The sequence below is a fragment of the Bos taurus genome, chromosome 19 (assembly GCF_002263795.3).
Source record: "Bos taurus isolate L1 Dominette 01449 registration number 42190680 breed Hereford chromosome 19, ARS-UCD2.0, whole genome shotgun sequence".
NCBI lineage: Eukaryota > Metazoa > Chordata > Mammalia > Artiodactyla > Bovidae > Bos > Bos taurus.
The window spans coordinates 52,301,275-52,327,756 of NC_037346.1; the positions used below are offsets into that span (position 1 = coordinate 52,301,275).

At 43.3% G+C, this 26,482-nt stretch overlaps 1 protein-coding gene across 1 annotated transcript in view; it reads right to left on the reverse strand.

Moving 5' to 3' along the window:
• The window catches only part of LOC512869 (ring finger protein 213-like), a 128,565-nt gene that overhangs the window by 40,058 nt on the left and 62,025 nt on the right, over positions 1-26,482 (reverse strand). The window contains exons 23-37 of the mRNA XM_059878372.1: positions 23,703-23,843; positions 23,429-23,596; positions 21,445-22,600; positions 20,583-20,776; positions 20,210-20,365; positions 15,931-19,533; positions 14,039-14,175; positions 13,791-13,886; positions 12,708-12,826; positions 11,253-11,372; positions 10,605-10,747; positions 9,943-10,078; positions 9,528-9,666; positions 5,677-5,868; positions 4,803-4,948 (exon numbers count right to left, since the gene is read on the reverse strand). Of these exons, the coding sequence (XP_059734355.1) occupies positions 4,803-4,948; positions 5,677-5,868; positions 9,528-9,666; positions 9,943-10,078; positions 10,605-10,747; positions 11,253-11,372; positions 12,708-12,826; positions 13,791-13,886; positions 14,039-14,175; positions 15,931-19,533; positions 20,210-20,365; positions 20,583-20,776; positions 21,445-22,600; positions 23,429-23,596; positions 23,703-23,843 (6,646 nt within the window). The remainder of the gene's footprint in view (positions 1-4,802; positions 4,949-5,676; positions 5,869-9,527; positions 9,667-9,942; positions 10,079-10,604; positions 10,748-11,252; positions 11,373-12,707; positions 12,827-13,790; positions 13,887-14,038; positions 14,176-15,930; positions 19,534-20,209; positions 20,366-20,582; positions 20,777-21,444; positions 22,601-23,428; positions 23,597-23,702; positions 23,844-26,482) is intronic.

The window sequence follows — 26,482 nt, forward strand, 5'->3', positions numbered from 1 at the left end:
ATAATTTCCTTCGTTGAGCAAATGTTTTTAAGTTTAATTATGTCTAATTTGTTTATTTTTGTTTTTATTTCCATTACTCTGGGAGAGGGGTCATAGAGGATCTTGCTGTGATTTATGTCAGAGAATGTTCTGCATATGTTTTCCTCTAAGAGTTTTATAGTTTCTGGTCTTTTTTTTTTTTAGTTTCTGGTCTTACATTTAGGTCTTTAATCCACTTTGAGCTTATTTCTGTGTATGGTGTTAGAAAGTGTTCTAACTTCCTAGAAAAAGTGTTCATTCTTTTACACATAGTTGACCAGCTTTCCCAGCACCACTTGTTGAAGAGACTGTATTTTCTCCATTGTATATTTTTGCTTCCTTTGTCAAAGGTGAGGTGTCCACAGGTGTGTGGCTTTATCTCTGGACTTTCTATTTTGTTCCATTGATCTGTATTTCTGTCTTTGTGCCAGTACCATATTGTTTTGATGACTGTAGCTTTGTAGTATAGTCTGAAGTCAGGGAGGCTGATTCCTCCAGTTTCATTCTTCTTTCTCAAGATTGCTTTGGCTATTTGGGGTCTTTTGTGTTTCCATAGAAATTGTGAAATTATTTGTTCTAGTAGTTTGATAGGGATTGTGTTGAATATACAGAATACTCATTTTCACTATTTTGATTATTCCAATCCAAGAACATGGTGTATTTCTCCATCTATTTGTTTCATCTTTGATTTCTTTCATCAGTGTTTTATAGTTTTCTGTATTTTGCCTTAGGTAAATTTATTCCTAAGTATTTTATTCATTTTGTTGCAATGGCAAATGGGATTGTTTCCTTAATTTCTCTTTCTGATTTTCATTGTTAGTGTATAAGAATGCAAGGGATTTCTGTGTATTAATTTTATATCCTGCAACTTTACTATATTCATTGATTAGCTCTAGTACATTTCTGGTGGCATCTTTATGGTTCTCTATGTAGAAGATCATGTCATGCAAACAGTGAGAGTTTTACTTCTTTTCCAATCTGGATTCCTTTTATTTCTTTTTCTTCTCTGATTGCTGTGGCTGGACTTGCAAAACTATATTGAATAGTAGTGGTGAGAGTGAGCACTCTTGTCTTATTTCTCATTTTAGAGGAAATGCTTTCAATTTTTGCCATTGAGGATAATGTTTGCTGTGTGTTTGTCATATATGGCTTTTATTATGTTGCAGTATGTTCCCTCTATGCTTACTTTCTACAGAGCTTTTATCATAAATGGGTGTTGAATTTTGTCGAAGGCTTTCCCTGCATCTATTGAAATAATCATATGGTTTTTATCTTTCAGTTTGTTAATACAGTGTATCACATTGATTGATTTGCAAATATTGAAAAACCCTTGCATCCCTGGAATAAAGCCCAGTTGATCATGATGTATGATCTTTTTAATATGCTGTTGGATTCTTTTTGAAAGAATTTTGTTGAGGATTTTTGCATCATTGTTCATCAGTGATAATGGCCTGTAGCTTTCTTTTTTTGTGGTGTCTTTGTCTGGTTTTTGTTTCAGGATGATGGTGGCCTCATAGAATAAATTTGGGAGTTTCCCCTCCTCTGCAATTGTCTGGAAGAGTTTGAGTAGGATAGGTATTAGGTCTTCTCTAAATTTTTGGTAGAATTCACCTGTGAAGCCATTTGGTCCTGGGCTTTTGTTTATTGGAAGATTTTCAATTACAGTTTCAATTTCTGTGCTTGTGATTGGTCTGTTCAAATTTTCTATTTCTTCCTGGCTCAGTTTTGGAAGGTTATACTTTTCTAAGAATTTGTCCATTTCTTCCAGGTTGTCCATTTTATTGGCATATAGTTGCTCATAGTAGTCTCTTATGATCATTTGTATTTCTTTTTTGTCTGTTGTAACTTCTCCATTTTCATTTCTAATTTTACTGACTTTTCTTGATGAGTCTGGCTAACAGTTTATCTATTTTGTTTATCTTCTCACAGAACCAGCTTTTAGTTTTATTGATCTTTCCTATGATCTCCTTATTTTTCAGTTATTTCTGCTCTTATTTTAATGATTCTTTTCCTTCTACTAACTTTGGGGGGTTTTGGTTCTTCTTTTCCTAGTTGCTTTAGGTGTAAAGTTAGATTGTTCATTTGATGTTTCTCTTGTTTCTTGAGGTAGGCTTGTATTGCTATGAACTTCCCTCTTACCACTGCTTTCACTGAATCCCAAAGTTTTGGGCTGTCATGTTTCCATTACCATTTTTTTTTTTACATATTCTGATTTCCTTTTTGATTGCTTCAGTGACCTGTTGGTTATTTAGAAGCGTGTTGTTTAGCCTCCATATGTTTGTGTTTTTTATAGTTTTTTCCCCCTGTAGTTGATATCTAATCTTACAGCACTGTGATCAGAAAAGATGCTTGAAAGTATTTCAGTTTTTAAAAATTAACCAAGGCTAGATTTGTGGCCCAGGATGTGATCTATCCTGGAGAATGTCACATATTCACTTGAGAAAAATGTGAAATCCATTGCTTTTGGGTGAAATGCCCTGCAGATATCAATTAGATCTAGTTGATTCAATGCATCATTTAAAGTTTGTGTTTCCCTGTTAATTTTCTGTCTGGATGATCTGTCCATTGGTGTGAATGGGGTATTAAAGTCCCCAACTTTTATTTTGTTACTGTCAATTTCCCCCTTAATAGCTGTTAGCATTTGCCTTATGTATTGAGGTGCTCCTATGTTGAGTACATATATATTTATAATTGTTATATCTTCTTGGATTGGTCCCTTGATCATTATGTAGTGCCCTTCTTTGTCTCTTATGACAGTCTTTATTTTAAAGTCTATTTTATCTGATATGAGTATTGCTACTCCCACTTTCTTTGGGTCTCCATTTATAAGAAATAACTTTTTTCCAGCCCCTCATTTTCAGTCTGTATGAAACTGTCCCTAGGTTTCGAAACTGTCCCTAGGTTTGAGGTGGGTCTCTTGTAGGCAGCATATATATTGGTGTTGTTTTGCATCCATTCGGTCAGTCTTCATCTTTTGGTTGGAGCATTTAACTCTTAACATTTAAGGTAATTATTAATAAATATGATCCAATTACCAAATACTTTATTGTTTTGGGTTCATTTTTATAAATCTTTTATGTTTCCTGTATAGAAAAGATTCTTTAACATTTGTTGAAGAGCTGGTTTGGTGGTGCTGAATTCTCTGAGCTTTTGCTTGTCTGTAAAGCTTTTGATTTCTTCTACAAATCTGAATGAGATCCTTGTCGGGTAGAGTAATCTTGGTTGTAGGTTTTTCCCTTTCATCACTGTAAATATATCCTGCCATTCCCTTCTGGCCTGCAGAGTTTCTATTGAAAGTTCAGCTGTTATCCTTATGGGGATCTCCTTGTATGTTATTTGTTGCTCTTCTCTTGCTGCTTTCAATATTTGCTTTTTGTGTTTAATTTTTGTTAGTTTGATTAATATGTGTCTTGGCATGTTTCACCTTGGGTTTATCGTGTATAGGACTCTCTGGGCTTCTTGGACTTGGGTGGCTATTTCCTTCCCTATTTTAGGGAAACTTCTGATTATTATCTTCTCAAATTTTATTTTCTCATGCCCTTTCCTTTTGTCTTCTTCTTCTGGAACACTTATGATTTGAGTGTTGGGGCATTTAACATTGTCCCAGAGGTCTCTGAGGCTGTCCTCATTTCTTTTTATTCTTTTTTTCACTCTGCTTCATTTATTTCCACCATTCTATCTTCCAGCTCACTTATACTTTTTTCTGTAATCAACACTTTTATCATCATTTCAGGACACTTAAGAATTTTCCCAGTGGAATAACAGAAGCAAAGTAAGAAGGAATGTTCCATTTCAGTCATAAAAGCCTTGTTGTTTCTATTCAGTCAGTAATTTGTGTCCCACTCTTTGTGACCCCATGGACAGCAGCATGCCAGGCCTCCCTGTCCCTCACCATCTTCCAGAGTTCACCCAAGTTCATGTTCATTGAATTGGTGATGCCATCCAACATCTCATCCTCTGTCACCCTTTTCTGCTCCTCCTCCATAAAAGCCTAGCCAGCTCCAAAGAGAACACAATCTGGGACAGGCTGATTTTATTTCTACCAAGTCATAATGTACCTCAGGAACCTGGGACCCAAATGAAACAGGAAAGAGTGGGCTGCCTTCCAGCACCTGCAGTCAAATGCTGCTCAAAACAAAAAGATCTGACTTCTAGTGGAAGGGGTGCTAGCCCCTAAGTCATGTGCTATCATAGAAAAGTAGGGTCCGTTAGGATATGGTGTGAAAGAGAAATACTCTCTCCTTGAGAGAGACTGCTTTGAGTTTGTTCAGAAACAGTGGTAGTACATGTACCTAGAAAAATAAGTTCATCTTCAAGTATTTGACATGTATTTTTAAAAGAAATCTTTCCTTTTTTAAAATAATTGAAATGTAATTGATGTACCATATTATGTTAGTTTCAGTAATTTGACATTACTACCTTATGAAATGATCCCCACAATTTGCAAAAAGCAGTGCTACACATAAACTTTGAAAAGATTAGTTCATGTCTGAAAGATGACTTTCCCCAAAGTTCTGTGTGATCACTGGTTTTGCTAGAATGCCTGTGGCCAGACGACTTGGTGTACGACAGCAAAGCAAGGGAGGACACTGATGGCTCAGTTTGGGCAAAGGTACTACTCTAATCCAGTCACTGGCAATTGCTGAGAAGGGCTCAGCTGGAGACATCTTGAGTCCCGGTGCCTTAGTTGTCCAGGGGACTCAGAATGGGGGTGATGATCTATGACAGAGTAGCAGGGTCTCCTCCTGCCAGAACAAACCCCCTCCTACCATCGCTGGGCTCACCCTCATTTCCTGTGATGTACTGAGTGTGGACCCACAGATCCTCCAGATAGTCATTGATTCTCCAGCTAAATGGGACGCTATTGGACGTCTTCTCTGAGATGTTCATGTTGTTCTGCACCATGGTGTAGGACATCTTCCCTTTAGACCTGTAATCAGCCAAATAAGGACCAAGAATTAAGTGGTTAGTAAGAAGGCACTCAAGACACAAGATGAGATCTATTTCTGATGCCAATTCCTCTCCAAGTACTGGGGACTTAGTGGGCTGCAAAGACAGCCCCCTGGTCTACTGAACAGCTCGTTTTTATGCTATAAAATAACTCAAGGATGATCTTATATAATCATTTGGTTTTACAGACAAAACCAAAACAAACAAGGGCTGGAAAATTGCTTGAATTTTTGTGCAGAACCAGTCTGGTGGTATCTGAACCCACCCTTGCCCTATACCTGTGCAGAGAGTCAGAGCCCCCTGAAAGCCAAACAACAAAGTTTTGGTTGGACAACTGAGCTTGAGATAACACAAGATCAGGCCTAGGGACAGGGTTTGTGGTTCCTGCCTTTGGCAGGAGGAGTGGGAAAATCAACATAAACACTCCCCTACATGCAGCTTCTCCAGTGTAGACGAATTGGAAGTTGGCCATTTTAACTGCAAAGGGTATTCTGAGCACAAGGAAATGAGGAAAGTCAAGAATGAAACAAGAATTTTTCAGAACTCACATCAAATCTTTGTTACTGTATTGTCATGCCCTTCAGGCTACAAAAAGAGCCAACTTCAATGTGATTTTAAATCCATACTTATATTTCATTAAACATCTTGGAGAGCCTATTAAGTTATAGGGCTTTTTCTCCTCCCATTAAAAGAAAGTCTTCTATTCACCTTGTATCCATCGTCACAAGAGGAATGTTCAGAAGTTTAATGTCACTGAAAATAAACATCCAAAGGTCTCTCGCCCAGGACGGAGAGTGTGGGCTGACCAGCAGCTCAAGGTTGCCATCCCTGTCCACGCAGGAGATCACACTCGCCAGGAGGGGAGTCACAGCACCCTGGACCCGCTTCCAGAGGGTCTGCCTGTGTGTGGGAGAGAGAGAGCCGGGACCACTCAGGTTAGAGGGACCACAGACCACTCTGGGATGCCTGCATCCTTTTCACATTTTGTGCCTTCATGGCAGTAACAAAACATCTGCTCTACTATGCTCACACTACAGCTGTGTTTTCATATTTTTTACATAATTTTTGGAGAAGGGAATGGCAACCCACTCCAGTACTCTTGCCTAGAGAATCCCATGGACAGAGGAGCCTGGTGGGTTACAGTTCATGGGGTCATAAAGAGTTGGACATGACTGAAGTGACTTAGTATGCACATAATTTTTAAGTACTAGGAGAGAGAATCACAAATCAAAATAAGCTTAGAAGCAGAACTGGAAAGGAGGTCCTTAATACTATCTCTAATAAATTGGAACTAGTTCATTGAAAAGGCCAAGTAGTATTTATTTTGTTATTAACTTGTTTTCCAGAACAAGTCACCTAGGTTCCCAAAATAAAGAAAATGACCAAATTCATTTGAAAAAAAAAATGTTATTTTAGGAAACAATATCTGTTGTGTATAGTATATAATAAAGAGAACAAAGTGATTTCATTCCAGGTCACATTAAACAAGAAAATATGTCTTTATTTAGAACTTAGTTTTCAGTGTTGATGGTTATGTACACTAGATCTGAATATACGTATATATGTAAACTGATTATTTACATATATGTAAACTTCAATGCTTATATTAACTACATTAAAGTTTGTTGCTACAATTATATTTATCATAAAAATAAACTTGATAAGTCGTTTACAAATTCTCATGGTAGGCCTAAGAAATCTACTACTAGGTAATTAATATTGGGGAGAGAAAGACAGGCTCTGTTTAGAAAAGAAAATAGAGAAATATTTTTTAAAAATGCTGAACCAGAAATATGCATAAAACTGAGAGTGAAAGGCAAGAGCTGACTGCAAGGAGAACTGGGGGAAGCTGTACCTGGCCACATGTGTAGAACCTGCATGCTGGAAAATCCCAAGTACAGTCATCTTTCCTTACCCATAGAGGGTTGGTTCCAGGACCCTCAAAGACACAAAATCTGAGGATGCTCAAGTCCCCTTATATAATATGATGTAGCCTTTGTATATCCACATTGTTCCATACACTTTAAATCATCCAAAGATGAAAATTCTTAAAGAGTTGGGAGTACCAGATCACCTTCTCTGTCTCCTGAGAAACTTGTATGTGGGCCAAGAAGCAACACTTAGAACTGGACATGGAACAACTGACTGGTTTAAAATTGGGAATGGAGTAGGTCAAGGCTATATATTGTCACCTTGCTTATTTAACTTATATGCAGAGTACATCATCTGAAATGCTGGACTGGAGAATCACAAGCTGGAATCAAGATTGCTAGGAGAAATATCAACCACCTCAGATATATAGATATGCAGATGATCTCATATCTAATGGCAGAAAGTGAAGAGGAACTAAAGAGCCTCTTGATGAGGTTGAAAGAGGAGAGTGAAAAAGCTGGCTTGAAACTCAACATTCAAAAAGCTATGATCACAACATCTGGTCCCATCATTGCATGACAAATAGAAGAGGAAAAAGTTGAAGCAGTGACAGATTTTATTCTCTTGGGCTCCAAAATCCCTGTGGATGGTGATTACAGTCATGAACTTAAAAGATGCTTGCTCCTTAAAAGGAAAGCTGTTACAAACCTAGACAGTGTATTAAAAAGCAGAGACATCACTTTGCCAACAAAGGTCTGAAAAAACTATGATTTTGCCAGTAGTCATGTATTAACATGAGAACTGAACCATAAAGAAGGCTGAGCACCGCAGAATTGATGCTTTTGCAGTGTGGTGCTGGAGAAGACTCTTGAGAGTCCCTTGGACTGCAAGGAGATCAAACCAGTCAATCCTAATGGAAATCAACCCTGAATATTCATTGGAAGGGCTGATGCTGAAGTTGAAGCTCCAATACATTGGCCACCTGATGCAAAGAGCTGACTCATTGGAAAAGACCCTGATGCTAGGAAAGATTGAGGGCAGGAGGAGAAGAGGGTGACAGAGAATGAGATGATAAGATAGCATCAGCGACTCAGTGGACATGAATTTGAGGAAACTCTAGGAGATGGAGAACAGAGGAGCCTGGCATGCTGCAGATCATGGGGTTGCAAAGAGTCAGACACGACTGAGGGACTGAAAAACAAGATTACTTATAACACCTAATAAAAAGTCTGCATAAACCATTGTAAATAAAATGCAAATGCTGTGCAGATAGTTGTTGACATGTGGTGAATTCAAGCTTCAATTTTTGGAACTTTCTTGTTTTTTTTCTCCCCAAAATATTTTCTACCCGCAGTTGGTTGACTCTGCAGATTTGGAACCTGCAGATACAGAGGACTGACTATATAAAGACTATCTCAATTTGGAATAATTTCAAGAAGGCAAATAATTGAAGTCCAAAACACATGGTCAGCAAGCAGTTAGCCTCCAAAGGCTTGTGAGAGTGGACCAGGAGGTTCCAGAGCTCCACCTGGACTCAGATGCTGGTCAGCCCCTGCGGCAGCCCCTGTGTGGGAGGGAGAGAGTATGGACACAGCAAACAGCAGGGCAGTGACAAGTGGAGGACTCTTGCTGCTTTAAACACCCTATGAACACCAGTAAGTATAGGAAATACAGTAAATGAAGGGGTGTTGTCAAGGGTACACTGAAAATAAAGATTTTAAGAAGCACTATGTAAAGTCTAAACAAGGAACCAAGGGAAATGAAAATAATTCCAGGTCCATGTCTGATTCTTCAGAATGTACAACTGAGAAAGAAAAGAAAAATAGTTATAGGAAAACATAGAAGCTGAAAAACCCTACAGTCACAAAACCAGAATCAATAAGCTTACATTGTCTATTTAATCCAAGATGTTCCCACACATCACTCCAGCCAACAGCAGGAAGGCAACACGTCCCTGCCGAGATCAAGCCTCTGGGTGAGTTTAATTTTCTCTCAGAGACAAAGAAACTGAGGACCAGAGTGGTGAAGTCCCAGGTCTAAGACAACCTTGCAGGTGGGAGTGGGTGGCATCTTCCATTTGGGAAGCAGAGCCATCCCCCCAACCCTGGGCCACATTGGTTTTCCTAGGCTTGTCTTGAGAACAGCATCAAGGTTTGTAGATAAAGGACCATGAACTGTCTATGAATACTCTGGGTTTTATTTTGGTCATTATCAAATAACTTCATATAGGAGGCCTAGGAAAGTAACTGTCTTCCCTCCCCTACATATTACCTTCTTACTTAATCACCTAAAATGGCACCATGTCTTTGAGAATGGACATACTGGTACAGGTCTACATCCAACAAGAACAGATGTTCTGGGTTTTCTTTGCTTTGTTTTTTGTTATGAAAAAAACAAAACAAAGCTACCCTAGTAGCTTAGCTATTAAAGAATCTGCCTGCAATGCAGGAGACCCCAGTTCAATTCCTGGGTCAGAAAGATCCTGTGGAGAAGGGAATAGCTATTCACTCCAGTATTCTGGCCTAGAGAATCCCATGGACTGTATAGTCCATGGGGTCACAAAGAGTCGGACACAACTAAGTGACTTTCACATTCATGAAAAATTTAAACACGCACCAGAGTAGAGAAGAGTCTAGCAGACACCATATAACTGCCACCCAGACCCTGGCTTCTTTTCCTGGCGGTACCTGAATGTGCCGGCCTCCTGCAGAGCATCCTGATTGAAGGCCTCCCTCACCACCCAGTCCTTCACATCGTAGACAGAATTCTCTTCTTGCTTCTTTAAAAGGTCATAGAGTCGCATTTTGGCAGCCCGTAAGAAAGTGGCTGAGGAAAAGCAGAGCAGACGTGCATTCAGCACATCCCTGGGCACAGGGTGGTGGGTTTGGCATCCCAGACCCATCCCAGCAGGAAGGGAAGCCCGTCTCCTTTGGCCAGGTCGAGTCTACAGAAATCCCAGAGGCACGCATAGATTGCCAGAGAGTCAGCTGCTTCTGGGAGCCATGGAGAGCTTCCAAATCATCCAGGGGGATGATTCATGGACCGACGGAGGAGCCCAGGCTGGGGTGTGGACAAGAGGGGCTCCCACACCTCTGTACTCACCGTCTTTGTCTAGGAGGCTGAGGAGGATGGACACCCTCCGAACGCTGCGCTGACGGTACTCGTTCTGGTCTCTGAGCATGCCCACGGCACCCTGAATACAGCTTCTCAGCAGCCTGGTGGTGTCCAGGATCTGCGTCTGTTGACAGACAAGCAAGCCTTCCATTTCTGCCACTTACATGTCAAGAAAATCCAGGTGATGCCAGAGATGAGGTCCAGGCATCGCATGCAGGGGCACAGTTTTCCTCCTGCCCAAGCTCCCACCACATGCCCTTGTCAAGTTCCCCTGAGAAACACTGTGAGGGAATTCCCTGGTGGTCCAGTGATTAGGACTTTGCACTCTCACTGCCATGGGCCTGAGTTCAATCCCTGGTCAGATTGAACTATTAATCAGATCCTGCAAGCCATGTAGTACAGCCAAACAAACAAACAAAAACCCACTACAAGACAATCCTATGTGCCTGGGGACCTTGTCAGAAAAACTGACCACGGGACATCAGGAAAAGCCAAGGTCAGATCTGGTGCTGGTGATCCACCTGCACTCACAGAGGCAGGGAGAGGAGTGCTGGGCTGAGCCCTGGCCAGCTGAGTCCACTCCTTGGACCCCTGGGTGCAAGTCTAAGGAAGGGGAGCCCAAAGCCAGAAGGCTTGGAGTGAGAACTTACATCATTTTCTGGTCCGGAGGTTGGGCTGGTGTTCTTCTCAGGACTTTCTGTCTCCATTTCCACGTCTGCCACTTGCTGTGATGTGACCGCCTCAGTTTCCATCGCCTCCTCACCATCTTCTTGGATTTGGCATCCCTCCTTGACTGGAAAGAAGCAAAACAATGGAGCTACTGTTCAGAGGCAGAAGTGGCGGTGGGGAGCGCTGGCAACATCGTGTGCGTTGTGTGCTGGGGATCTATTCGGGTTTCCCTGGCACCAGCCTCAGGAAGGGGCTCCAAGGGAGAGACCGTCAGTCACACGGATCAGCCTCCACTCACCCACTGGACGTGGTTCACCAGTGGCAACCCGAGCTTCCACCCTGGGCTCAGAAGGCTGATCCGGAAGCCAGGGTAAACAGATTCTGACATGTTCCACAGGCACCTGCAAAGACCTTGTGGAAATACTGTCTTCTCCTGGCCTTGGAAGCAGCAGATGGTGCCCTGGATTCATCAATACTCAGTTCAGCAAATGTGTCCCGAGCTCTTGCCAAGGGGCAGGTGTTGGACTGGGGGACAGTAGCCTGAGGACCTGTCCTCGCAGCAGAGTGCACACCTCCTGGCTTCCGCTCCCACCATCCTATCTCCCCAAGGACCTTTTCTCCAGACTCACCCTTAGGGGGATCTTCTGGTTTAAACAGCTGGCTGATGGCCACATCCTGCAGTTTAGGTATGTCCAAAACCAGGACTGTGGATCCCCGGAGGTCGTCGATGTGCACAGAATGCCACAGCCCTGGGAAAACAAGCCCCAGAATCTTCCCTGTGTCCTCTGGTTTCTTCCCAACAGTTTTAAGCAGGATATACCACTGTCCTGACATTTTAACACACTGTTGAATGAATGATTTGTATCCTAAAGTCTAATCTCTTGAATATACACAGGAAGCATATAGATGTCATGCTATAGATGTTAGAAACTTTAGCATAAAAATCAGTTATAAGAACTGAAATGACTAACTTATTAAAAAAAAGTATTTGAAGAAGGCTTGCCATTCTTTTATAAATTATTATTAAATGCCATATCACAATTAGTAGAGGGGTGTGAGACACTGGCAATGTTTGCCTCCCATTAACTATGACATTATTAAAGTAAATTTTATTTCCTATTTCTAGAATATCAAATTTTCTTATACAGGAGATTCCATGGAGATACTGTGGGATTAAGCTCAGACCTTCACGATAAAGTGAATATTGCAATAAATTGAGTCACACAAGTTTTTTGATTTCCCAGTGCTTATAAAAGTTATGTATAAAATACTATATTGCATTTTATTAAATAGCATTATGTCTCAAAAAAACAATGTATATGCCTTAATGTAAAAAATACTGTATTGTACCACAAAAAAAACATAAAACAACCAAAACATACTATGCTGCTAAAAAAATATTAACCTTCATCTAAGCCTTCAGCTAGTCATAGTAATAACATCACTGATCACAGGTCATTACAATGATGATTATATTCACATATAATAATGAAAAGATTTGAAATATTTAGAGAATACCAAAATGTGACACAGAGACAAGAGCTGAGCTTTCAGAAAAATGGCACTGATAGAATTAACACAAACCTTCAATTTGTAAAAAAAAAAAAAGAAAGAAAGAAAGAAAAAAGCAGTATCTGTGAAGTGCAATAAAGCACAGTTAAACAAGATGTGCCTGTGTGATAAATATTGGGTGGCTCATTCCTCAGGAAGGAAAGAGAGAGAGAAAGAGAGATTTAAGATAGCATTTTCTGGCTCCAGAAGCAGGCATAAAGTATCGACACATTTATAACAATGTTAGTTGGAAATATCGCTCTGCATTATCCATATAGTAAAAACAGAGGAACCAGAGATTAATCAAGTGTTTAATCAACAAGTAATGAAAGAAAGTGCTGCACATTGGAGCAGCCAGTCCAAAGATGATCAATTATGTATTAATCAGCAGTAAGAAATCTAATTGTACCTGAAACAAATATTGTTGAAATTGACATTAATGTTCTAATGTCATACATTGTACATCATAGGACCAAATGAGAAATAACTTAAACATTACTATACAAACATATTCACTAATATTTTGGTCCTACCTCCATGGAATCCCACATAGGATGTTCCACTTCCCATCCGGGACAGTTTTGTAATGAAACAGACTAAGATATAGTCCTTATTTCCTTGTATCTTATTGATTTCATTTATAGTCAAATGTCTATTTTAAAAACAAAGAAGCAAAGACAAAACAAATCAAAACAAAAATGAAGAAAATAAAATAATATATATACATTGTAAAATGGCTGAATGGTGACTTTGGAGTACTCATGTCCATCTCATGATTTTTAGCTTTAAATAGATTTCACACCCTCACCCTTGTTATCTTCTCTTACAGGAGAACAGGGTCAAGACTTCTCTAAATAGGCTCATTTCTTTCCTCTATTCTTGTGTTGCCTTCTTTGAAATGGCATTTTTAAAAATGTATCAGGAACCCTGTCTTGTAATCCTTGATGGGTTTGCTCTGATGCTACTTAGGGTAAGGGTAGTAGACTTTTCCATTTCAAGAAACAGAGATCTGTGAACAGACAACCAATGGACAAAGACAACTATGATGTGAAATATGGCTTCCAATGCTTTAGAAGGTCCAGCAATTTCTTTTACTTTAACATCAAGTAATAAGGTTTGCCTGGAAAATCCCATGGACGGAGGAGCCTGGTGGGCTGCTGTCTATGGGGTCGCATAGCGCAGGACATGACTGAAGAGACTTAGCAGCAGCAGCAAGTAATAAGAGAATGTAGTTAATTCTAAAAGCATCAAATTTCTCCTGAAAGCATTTAAGTACCATTATGGCCTTTAAACTTGCAATAAATTTGTAGCATGCAATTTAAAACAAATACTGACAAATCATGTCTGTTAACGTATGTTCCAAGGATACTCTTTTAAATCCTGCTAATATTCTGCTACTTAATGCTTCTTGCAATTGGCTATTTTTGTGTTGTTATGAGCCTTTTCTCACTTTCTTTCTCTAGTCCACATGTAGGGAATTAAAAAAGAAAAATTTTTAATTTTATTTCTATGCTTATTCTGATACTATACTGTTTTCAGGGAAGAAATTCTTTAGGAGCACCTGAATAAATTTGGGGTTTCCTATTCAGTTTCTGAGAAAAATAACAAAAACATACTTTGCTGAGGCGATGAGCTGAGCACTGTGAATTTTGTCTTCAAAGTCTGTTTGAATAATGAGGATATTATAACGGGCTACATGAACTAAGCAGTTTCTGAAAGAAAAAGGAAATTATCCAATTGAGTTTTCCATCCTAAAAATTGATGATAATATTCTCTAAAGCAATGGGTAATATAAGGGGTATATAGAAAACGTGTTTGATTCTGAGAAGGGAAAGGAGCAGGAGAGGAAGGCAGGGACTCTCACCGAACTTCCTTGAGGAATGAGTACTTGGTGTCAAATTGCTGCAGTGACAGGATGGTGAGTTTCACAGCCCAGTCCTTTACTTCTGATTCTAAAAGTTCACAGTCATGACTGGTTAGCAGCCTGGAGAACGTAGTGATCTGCAAAGGCAGGAAATGCAAATCATTCACTGTGTAGCATGTCTATTAGGTTAGATCCCAGAAACATGAGGATGTTCAGCAAGTATCTTCTATGGGCTCCTCATTGTGCAGCTGATACACAGATAGAAAAAATTTTAAACCCAGAGGAATCTTCCAAAACTAGGTAGTGCTGAGGTAAACAGGATCTAAGGTATTGCAGAGAAGACTCATCCTGTTCCTAAAACTGAAAGTGATTTGAACAGTCATGTCTGACTCTTTGTGATCCCATGGACTGTAGCCCACCAGGCTCCTCTGTCCCTGGAATTCTCCAGGCAAGAATACTGGAGTGGGTTGCCATTTCCTTCTCCAGGGGATCTTTCCAACCCAGGGATCGAACCCTAGTCTCCTGAACTGCAGGCAGATTCTTTACCAAATGAGCTACTAAGATGGCTTTGAATCTTCTTCCTAGACTTCACTGTCTTTTCCTACTTTGGACCTCATTGAGAGTCCTGATGATACCTTAGAGCTCAGAAGAAATGCCATTTCTCCTTTGCAATCTTACTTCATATTTTCCGATGGAGCTGGCCATTAAGGTCCTTTCCTTCCCACAGCTGTTAGCAGTTCTCCCCTGCCACTGGATCACACCACACAGTGCAACCAAGACACTCCTAAAGGACATGCTGATATCCCGGGTCCTGAATTATCATCTCCAGGCTGGCCTAACCACTGTGCTTCTTATTCCTATATCCAACTGATGGTAGACTACCTAGATGTTACAGGAATATCAAAGCCTAAAGCAAATGAAATTAACCGTTTCCTCAGCCAAACTTGTTGCTCATAACTAGATTCTGATTCACCAAACTTCTGGTCAACCAAGGAAGAATCCAGGGGTTCATCCCCAGCTCCTATCTCCTAGATATTTCTCTGCCAATCTGCATACTCACTATGTTTCAATTCTACCCATCTATCCTCTACTTTGACTGAACTGGTACTGTAGCCTCCCTACTGTTCTATCTTTTCTGTGAATCTTGTATCAGACTTTTCCCCCTCCCTCTCTCAGGCAGTGGGACACATTTCCACACACATTTCTCCATCTCCTCCTCTATAAAAGAAAGATAGAACTCCTGGGTGCCACTAATTAAGACCCTCCATGAAGTCATTCCCACCATATCTCATCCTCATCTACCAGCACTTGCAGCCTGAAATGAAAGCTTCATCAGTGATTAATTCCTGGTTTCCTGCACAGATGTGGTTTTTAAAACCTTGATATTCTTGTTCAAGTAGGGCCTTCTGCCTATAATACCTTCCCAACCATATTTTACAATCAGCTTGGTGGTCACCTCTTAAGATGGGTTCATGTGACTGCATATCCTGATCTGTGTTACTCCTCTTTGCCTCTGTGGATAACACTATCATATGATATCAACTGTACCCATTCGTTAATGTCTTTCAACCTTACACTGTATGATGATCAAGGACAAGCCCTGTACCAATTCATCTCTATATCCCGAGTCCTTGGCACTTCTCAGATGTGAGATTTCATCTGCTACGGTAAACCCTGTGCACAGCACTGCACAAAAATGGGTACTCTAAGTTAGTTAAACTGAATATGTATAAATATGTAAGTCTCCCTGCACTTACCATGAGAGGAACAAAAAGTCTAAACACCTTCATTTATGGTTCCTATACACTGACTTGCAAAAGATCTTGAATTCTTGATGCTAGGGAGTCAAGGACCCTGAGGTAAAAGAGGAAAAGGGTAAAATATATAATCACCTCTGTGAAGATGGCATGGCGTTCTGAATCTGTTGTGCAAAGATGAGCTTGGAGGAAGTCTCCAAAGGAGTTATGTTGCTGCCTGTAACAGTATTCTTGCAATAGGGACTCTGCGAAGAGGCCTAGTGCAGAAGTTTTTAGCCGAACCACAGCATCAGGGGTGGCACAGTCCAGCAGCACTGACTTGGCCTGCTCAGAGACTTTCTGGTAAAGCTCATCAGTCAAGGCCTCATGCCCTAGTTGCTCTAGGACCTGGAGCACCACAGAGGCACACGTGTCTGAGTGGTACCCAATGAAGACGTCAGAAGGGCTGTATTTGGGTCTGGCTAGAAACTGCTCAGCTTTCACATCTATAAACTTCTCCACCCAGACCTTGAGCTCTTCCACGATATTCTTCTGCCATTTCTCCAAAACAGTGTTGATGTCCAGATAGTGCTTCTCCAGCCGGTTAATGAGGGGGATGGGAAAATGTTTGTAGACGACATCTTTCTCCTCAATGACTATCAAGCGGAAGTCTGGGTGAACCCGACATTTGACCCGATGGGTCCCCAGACCAAGGTCCACGTACTTCTGACCGCCGAGGTAGACGTAGTATTGATTGAGTGCGTCGTAGAGGCTCTCATAGAGGTTCTGCAGGTTGAGCAGCACCACCATCTTGCCGGTTTCCATGCAGATCTTTACTCGGTTGATATTTTGGCAGATCTGGGTATACTCTTGATCCTTGGGAAAACTGGATCCAAAAATAATCTCTGGTTGGTCTGTAATGAAGAATGCCTGCTGTAGGATCTGCAGGGCCACGTAATTTCTGGTCAGCACAAGCAGGTAACGGGACTCAGAATCATCCAGCTCTCTGCCATGCATCTTCTGAAGATGGCCGTATATATTCTGGTGGATCAGCTGCATGGTGCTGACTTCTTCTGTGTACTTTGCCTCAGGTAAATTGGCTGAAAAAATATCCAGGGCATGGATGTCATCTTTGCCACTGAAGTTCCGAAGGATAGCATGTGCAATGTCCTGAGGGGAGGGCTTCTTATTAGAAGCTTTTGCTGCAGCAAAGACCATTTTGATGAGGCTGTAGTAGTCACGAAGCCCAAAGAATTCCTTGTCCTGACTCTTACACACTGTTTTGTAGGCTTTGGCAAAGGATGTGAAGTATCCTTGGATTCTTTCTTGGATGAGGGGCTCTGAAGCACAAATTCCCTTGGCACTCTCAATGAGCTCTCCTTTGTTGGGGCTGCCACGTGACACAAATATACCCCGGTTCATCTTGGCAGGATCCAGGGCCCAGTTGGAAATGCCTATGAAGCCAACTTTTTTGTGGGGGGCAGGATCGTCTTCAATGCATCCATCTTCCAGCAATGGGTGCAGAGCCTTCAGGGGCATTTTGGGTGAGTCTTCTGCTAGTCCAACCTCATCTAACACCACCACGGACACATACTGCTCAAGGTCCTTCCCCTGCTGGAAACGGGCACACTGCTTGAAGGTGCCTATGATGCCCTGTGGGGTGGAATGTGGACTACACTGGAATGACACCAAATGGACCTGCTTCAGGTTCCGGAAGAGATCCGAGTGTGCAGCCTGGCCTTGCATGGCATCTGCCACGATGGTCTTGGCAAGAGATTTGGAGCTGCCGGGCTTGCCCACCAGGAAGAGAGGAATCTTGAGCTCGATGCAGATAACCATCATGAAGACATTCTCCTTCAAAGCAAAGTTCTTAGCAATCGTTTTCCTCAGAGATATGCCATTCAGAAAAAGATCCTGGGTTCGTGTTATCTCATCTAAGATAACCCTGCTGTCATTATACGGTGCTGGAAAGAACTTGCAAATAGCTTTCCGATAAGATTCCTTCTTCTCTAAAGAGGCGTGGTAACATACCCCGATGGCCAGAACCAGGGACCAGAGGACAGGATCTCTCTCAAAGTCATTTTGGATGACCCCAGTCTCAGAGAGAAAGGAAGCCAACTTAGACAAGAGCATCTCACTGTGGTCGTAAAACCATTTGAAAACTTTCACACAGCGTTCTACATCCCTGAGGCTGACAAAGCTGCATTCATTTTGTCTTTCCCTCATGAAACCCTGAGAGGCAGAAAGCACTTCCGTGATTACATGAGTCTCGCTCTGCACCACCTTGATGGACTTCACCAGTCTCTGGACAATCTGATGGATGTAGAGCTTTTCTGCAGAGTCATTCAATTGTCCAAAGTCCCACACCAAGGGGATCAGGCTCGGTGGCAGAGCGTGGACACGGTACACCAGCTGCCTCAGGGGGATGGAGCCAAGCCTCTCGGCCGTCTCTTCTGCACTAACCCTGTACCCCAAGCCGGCTGACTCCAGACGGCAGATCATCTCCTGGGTGTGCTTCCGGTAAGGGTTGCAGGCTGCAATGATATGCAAGCCAGAATTCTTAGCCAGGGGCTGGCCACCCACTGTGTGGTCGCACAGGACCTCTTTGATGCAGCTTATGGCCTCTGTGGTGTTGGCTTCATCGAAGAACAAGATGGTGTCCAACTGATATTGGGCCTTATTGAAGCGGGCCAGCTCTTCAGCCTCCCTGACCTTGGAGTAGATCATGTTGGCAGTTGTTCCTCCGTGGACCTTGACCAACTTCATGGTTTCAGCATCAGCAGCCCCACGCCGCAGGTCACTAAGGAATTTAATGAGTCTGGTTTTCCCACAGCCGGTTTCTCCCATGATGATGACAGGGATGCCGCACCGGAAACGCATCTCAATGGCAAGGATCTTAAGCATATTGTCTGTTGTAAGCTCGTATGTTTCATCAGGGTCAATGGCCCACTGGATACCCAATGCCAGGCACAGTTTTTCAATTTTCTCATGTCTGGGCAGCTGGTCAAAGTCAACGTTGAAGGGCACCCTCTGAAGCAACAGTCCCTGGTATAGTTGCACTGTCATAACATCCTTCTTGATTACTTTCCCACTCAAGTGGTCTATGGCGTCAACACCACCATTCTGGTTGGACTGGAAATGGAAACCTATGAACGTCATGGATGTGTGGTCACTGTTGAAAAAAATATATGGGTGGGGCTCTGACTCCCACCTCTTCCGGAGAGAGAAAGGGGTGAGGTCCTCTTCTTCAACATCGGCCGTGGTGACCATGTACTTCCCTGGACTTTGGTCAGATGTGTGAAGTGTAGGTGTGGCGAAATCTCGGGCCATGAAGATCATGAAGGTGACCACAAAGTTCTTGAAGCCCACCAATGTGTCTTCAACAAGGCTGGGATGACAGAAGACAGAGGCCTCACAATCTTGGAGCTGGTAGTTCAGGAACTGAGCAAAGTTCCGAAGCTCTGACCAGGATGGGTTTATCACCCCGGAGTAAATCAGGAGGTGTTGGATGCATTCGCCAGGGCTGCCCTCAACAGAGCCTTTTTGGTATTGGAATGTGTCTAGGTTTTCTTTCTGATGGAACCGTCTTAGATATTGGTAAGGTCTCTGGAATATTTCACTATGGAATGCTCTCTGATCCATTCCTGGCTCTTTGTAGCTCTGCTGAGGATCCAGCTCCATGTTGATCACTTCTTTGGGAGGTCTGCAGGTCACTTTGGGGAAGACGTCTAGAAAATTGAACTGAGGGACTAGTGTACTCTGGAAAGGAGACACAAATGAAATGAGTTACGGCCGAATTTCCTAAAAAATGCAGTAGTGTTTTAATCCTCAACAAGGTCTAGACTGCATGGGCCTTTATGAAAAATCACTTTTCATGAAGGGATTTTTGTAGATTCCTCTTTGCATGGGGTGATACCTTTCACATATTCAGGCATCATGTGAGCTGCTCTGTCAATCACAAGCCCTTTCCCATTCAAACTCTTAGAACTAAATATCTCCATCAAGTATATACATGTGTGTGTTTGTATATGTGGGTGAGCATGAACCTCTCTTTTGTTAAGAAATTGATATGATGCAAATCTCCATCTCAAGTTATCAGTCATTAAGAAAGATGGTGCTTCTCTTAGCAAATGAATTCTGAGCAAATGAATTCTGCATTCTGAGCACCACTGGCATTTAACCCAGATACACAGCATTAATCCCAAAGAGAACAAAACAAATATAAGGTAGAACTAATTAATAAATTTTATTAATATAACAAAAATTATATTTCTAATTAAAATAATTTTATTCCACTCATTACTTTAAAATAAGTTTAAAGATTTTTCTTTCCTAACACTGCACTCAGCTTCTTTGCTAAGGCAAAAGTGGGGAATCACAAACATGTATCAAAGCCCCTGCCTCCAGAGTATCATAAGAGTACCCTGATACACACCAGCTTCGAAGGCCTCCATGGCAGTGCCAAATTCCCTTCCAGGATTTCAACGATATATAAGTGGCGTGGATTCCGAAGCCACATCTTCCCATTTACATCCATTAAGTACTGGAGAATGAAGAGTTTGAAAAGAAACCCCCAAATTCCAGTCCGCACCTGAGGATAGAATCATGTGGGTCTGTAAATACTTACATGGAAGACACCAGTCTTCCCAACCCTAAAAACCCTCTTGTAGAGTTCTTTGATATGATGGTGCTAACTATCAATACATGTAGAAAGAAGAAAGTCTTTACACTGGGGATAGGGCAGGGCAAGATGTGGGAGCTGTGTCTATTCCCACCTGGCCCATCAGCTAGAACCTGAGGGCACTTACTGAAGAGGTCACGTCAAAGTGGAATATCACGGGTCTCCTCTGATACTGGGCATCTAGGAAAGGCAGAAGGGACTCCAGGACTTCATTCTCATCCACCTGAGGGTCAATCAATCGAATAACTTTTAGAAGCACTATTTCTCCATTAAACTGCATTTTCAGCTGGCCGTGCAACCTCTTCACAAAGAGAGACCTTCCTGTTGACGTGAACATATGAAAATTAGATGCCAAGGCTGTAGATCAAGAGTGAGAATGTCCAGAAAATCACTTCTCTTTGTACAAAATTCAAAACTGATGCAACCTAACATCAGCTTAAAGAATACATACTTGAGCCCTCAAATTTCCTTGCTGTCCCCTCACTCAACAGCCCTGCTGCTTCCTGGGGCTAAGGATGGAAGTCTGAGAAGGAGGTCAGGACAGCAGAGCTTGCTTCATGGGGGAGGGGAGCGAGAGTCGCTGGACAGAAGGGAGTACCATTAAAGGGATGCAGTCAACAGAATGGAAATCATGATGGCGACTGAAGGTGGAGGCATCTCTTTCTTCTTAAGACAGAGGAAATATACTTTGTCCTGCTCAGGACCCACATCAACCCCACAGTAGTCAACTGACTTAAAAAAGAGAGAAAGAGGAAAAACAGCAGAGAAGCCAGTTTAAAGGAGGAAGATGGCTCAGCCAAGCTGCGACCAGGTGAGATAAGTATCCCGCTCCAGTGCGGGGCCTGATTTATAACTTCAGGTGAGTCAATCCTCCAGGGACTTAGTTCCCCACCTGCAGAAGGGCTTATCTGAGCTCACCTCACTCCCCACTGACCAAGGAAGGGCCATCAGATGGTCCCTGGGACGGGGGACTCAGCAGCCATTATTACCTACACCCGCTCTCTCCGAGGCTACGATCCCAACACACATGTGGTCCTGGAACACGGAGGCGGCTGACGGGGTCTCTTCCGGGACTCGGAAGTGGTGAGCCAGGTAGGCCTGGATGTCCTTGAGGGGCGCCTGGGGGGTGACGAGGACCTTGTGCTGGCTGAAGGCCGAAGGGAGATAGCAGTGCTCCCGCTCACAGTCACAGACCATCACGAGCCGGTAGTGCTCCCGGTGGGGCTGTGTGCACAGCCTCCGGAAGAGCGCCTCTGCCCGGCAGGCCACCTCGTAGCTCAGCTGGTCTGCATACAGCAGGCTATAGACCCCCAGTCCCTGGGAGCCTGGGGTCAGGCAGCGACGCAGGAGCAATGCCACCTCCTCGAACGTGGTTTCTGGGGTGCAGAGCAGCACTTCATCGTAGGTGGGCAGGGGCTGGTGTGGGGTCTGCATGTAGATGGCCAGGGTGGCTGGCAGCACCTCAGAGTGGCCACAGACGATGAGGTTGGGCTGGCCCTCCTGTAGGCCGTGGGAGAGCTCCCGCTGCACAGGGGGTCCAGCCATCCTCGCCAGGTGAGCCAGACAGTGGCCAAGGGCCTCCAGGTCCAGGCAGTGAGGCAGGAAGACACGCATGCATGTCATCGAGCATTTCATGATCACCCTCAGCTTGTCCACCAGTCTGGACTCAGAGAAGGGCAACAGTGGCAAGTCTTCCACCACTGTTCTCTCCTGGTGGGTGTTGGCCCTTCCACTGGGCCCCCTGCAGGCCTCCGAGACATCCCTTGGGGTGCAGTTGCCTTTGATGAAGGAGAGCATGGTGAGGGCAGCGTCGCTGGGCGTCTCCCTCCCGAGCTCCAAGCCCAGGTAAACCAGCTGCTCAGCAGTGTAGTAGTTGAGGTAAAAGTGCTCAGCTCGCTTCTCTGCCACGAATCTCTCCCAGCGGCCCAGGAAGTCCTCCAGCTGCCGGCAGAGGGCTTCCAGCAGCTGGACGACTGGCCCGCCCTCCACCAGTGGGCCCATGAGTCCCAGACAGAAGTCCAGCCGGATGGAGGCACCCTTTAGGGGGGTACAGTACACCTCGGCTGACCAGGCCCTGAACAGCATGTTTCCAGCAGAGTAAAGGTTTATGAAAGACTGGACAAGCCTCTGCACGTTACAGAACACCTGTTGCAGATGGAAGCAGAAGGCAGGTATCAGAGCTGACTGCAGCAAGAGAACACATAGTCTAGAATAACACAAACAGATTTATAATTTGAAGGGCTGGGGTTCATGTCCTCCATGGTTCACTGTGGGATCTCGAGCATGAGATTGATCACGGAAGGTCTTCCTTCCTCATCTCCATAGTCTCTCTTTTAGGAAGGAATACATTTTACAGATAAAGGATATTGTTTATGAAGTATAAGTGATAACTTATATTTCATAATTTCCTTATGCTGGGAAAGATTGAAGGTAAAAGAGAAGGTGGCCTCAGAGAATAAGATGGTTAAATAGCATCACCGACTCAATGGACATGAATTTGAGTAAACTCTGGGAGATAGTAAAGGACAGGGTAGCCTGATGTGCTACAGTTCATGGGGTCCCAAACAGTTGGACATGAATTAGCGACTGAACAACAACAATCATAAAGTATAACTGAACTTTACAGAAAGAAATCTCATAATCAAAAGGAGAGACTGTTACATAAACTGATATGCCTTTATCATTGTGGTTACTGTGGATTTTGATGAACAATGTCCACCTACATCTTTAAGTATTTTGGGATGCTTGCTGATATAAAGAGTAAGTGGACATTTCTTTGGGTCATGAATTCAGAGCACAGGCACTCTGCAAGACCCACTGACTCCACTCTCCATAGTTTTAAGAGCAGAATGATTCCTTTGAATTAAAAACAAACTCCAACTCTTCTGACTTCCCAGGCACCTCAGCAGTGAGAGTGCTCAGCCCAAACAGATGGATTAGGACACTTGCTCCAATGTAGATACAAATCCTTACCTCGGAAAATACCTCTACGACTTCAGCATTGCTGTGTTCTTTCTTGCCAGACATCAGCATCAATTTGTTCAAAAGCTCTTTCAGCTCTTCTAAAGAGTAGTCTCGCTTCTCCTTGTGGCCTTCCTGACCCTCAGGAAGGATTAAATGCAGAACTGTGTCTGGGGAAATCTGTGGAACAGGGCACAGTCAGAGGTCGATTTGGGGAGGCAGAAACCCCCCGACGACAGCAGCCCGTAAGAGCCTCCTGCAGCTGTGCCTGCGATGTGAGGCTCACCTTTTGGCCATCCGTGGGAGCCTTGATCACATAGATGCCTCTGCTGTTGATTGCTGTGGCCAGGGACAGGGATGAGAGCTCCACAGACCCATGACTCTCCTTCACTGTCTTCAGCCACTCGAGGTTCCGGGCAGAGTCACGCTGTCAGGACAGAAGGAGAGAAAATGGGCCGAAGCTTAGGCATGATCTTCTTCCTGCCACTCTCTCCACCTCTGCCTTCCAGGGACAGACGCCTCCTCCCCTTCTCTGGCCCAGTGTGCCATCACCCACAGAGGAGGCGTCCCTCATCTGCTGCCCACCACTGCCACGGGCTTTGGCTCTCCCTCCTGGGTCACGTGCTGTTGCTGCAATGGCTGTTCCTCTGTGTTCCCACCCAGTGCCCTGGATACGTGGATGGGGAGCGACAGGCATGAACTCAGCTCTCTGTGAGAAGGTGGCCTTCAGCCGGGCCCCTAACTGGGGATAATGCTGGCTGAAACAAGCACGTGAGCTCTGTGAGCTCCTGCCATTCCTCTTCTGCTCCTTCACCCCTGGTGGGGCCTCAGCCACCCTGTTAGGCAAGTTATGAACTATAGGCTTGCTTGAACCCTGGTGCAGCTGATTTATGTACACAGAAATGCTTACTTTTCTGATTAAAAATGAATCTGTACGAATTGTGGAAAGTATGGAAAAATACCAAAATGTATATATAGCATATTAACCAACAATTACCTCCATTCAGAGAAAACCACTGGTGACATTTTAGCACATTTCCTGTCCATCTTTTTCCCCCATATGTTTCCATAGTAGAGATCACCCTTATTCTTGTTGTTTAGTGGCTAAGTTGTGTCCAATTCTTTTGTGACCCCACGGACTGTAGTCATCCAGGCTCCTCTTGCCCATGGAATTTCCCAGGCAAGAATACTAGAGTGGGTTGCCCTTTTCTTCTCCAGGGGATCTTCCTGACCTAGGAATCGAACCTGAGTCTCTTGCATTAGGATTTTTTTTTTTTAACCTCTGAGACACCAAAGCAGCCCAGAGATCACTCTTAATTACATGCAATTTTGTATCCATTTTTCTAATATAATAGGACAAAGAAAGCATTTCCATATAGGATGAAAAACTATTTTAAAACATCCTTTTAAATCCGTGCATTAAAAATCTGCCATGTAGATAGCAGAGTAGAAGGACATATACTTATCTCCTGCATGAGCACCAACATTGCAACTAGCTGGTGAACACCATCAACAGGAGGATGCTGGAACCCACCAAAAAAAGGTACCCCACATCCAGTGACAAAGAAGAAGCTTCAGCAAGACAGTAGGAGGAGCACAATCATAATAAAATCAAATCCCAAAACCACTGGGTGGGTGACCCACAGACTGGAGAACAATAAAACCACTGAAGTTCTTGCACTATTGTGAACATTCTGAACCCCATGTCAGGCTTCCCAGCCTGGAGATCCAACAAAGGGACTGGGAATTCCCAGGGAATCTGGCTTTGAGGGCCAGCAGGATTTGATTATAAGCCTTCCAGAACATTGTGGGAAACAGAGACTCCAATCTTGTGGACACAAACAAAATTTTGCATGGACCAATACCCAGAGGAAAGGAGCAGTGACCCCACAGGAGACTGAATCAAAACTATCTGCTAGTGTTGGAGGGCCTCCTGTAGAGGCATGAGATGGCAGGGACTCGCCATACAAATGGGAGTACTGGATGGTCACCCTTGTCATAAAGCCTCTTAAGAGTTCGCCATTAAAATTAACCCTACCATAGACCCTGGGCTTCCCTAGTAGCTCAGCTGGTAAAGAATCTGCCTGCAGTGTGAGAGACCTGGGTTCGATCCCTGGATCAGGAAGATCCACTGGAGAAGGAAATGGCAATCCACTCCAGTATTCTTGCCTGGAGAATCCCATGGATAGAGAAGCCTGGTGGGCTACAGTCCCTGGAGTCACAAAGAGTTGGTGACTAACTTTCACTTTCATAGACCCCAGGGCTGGATTGCCTCAGGCCAAATAACTACCAGGGAGGGAGTGCAACACCACCCATCAGCAGATAATTGGATTAAAGCTTTACTGAGCAAATCCCTGCCAACCAGAGCAAAACCAAGTTTTTCCCATTGCCAGTCCCTCTCATCAAAAAGCTTACACAAGCCTCTTAGCCTCATCCATCAGAGGGCAGAGAAAAGAAGCAAGAACCACAGTCTCATAGCAGCTAAAACAAAAACCACATTACAGAAAGTTAATCATGATGAAAAAGCAGAAAGTTGTGTCCCAGGTGAGGAGACAAGATAAAATCCCAGAAAAACAACTAAATGAAGTAGAGACAGGCAACCTCCCAGAAAAAGAATTCAGAATAATGATAGTGAAGATGATTCAGGATCTCAGGAAAAGAATGGAGGCAAATATCAAGAAGATGCAAGAAATGTTTACCAAAGACCTACAAGAGCTAAAGAACAAGCAAACAGAGAGGAATAATACACTGGAAGGAATCCATAGCAGAATAACTGAGGCAGGAGCACAAATAAATGACCTGGAGGACAGAATGGTGGAAATCACTATTGCAGAACAGAATATAGAAAAAAGAATGAAAAGAAATGAAGACAGCCTAAGAGACATCTGGGACAACATTAAATGCACCAACATTCTCATTATAGGGGTCCCAGAAGGAGAAGAGAGAGAGAAAGGACATGAGAAAATATTTGAAGAGAATAGCTGAAAATTTCCCAAACATGGGAAAGGAAACAGTCAACCAAGTCCAGGAAGCACAGAGTCCCAGGAAGGATGAACCCAAGACAGA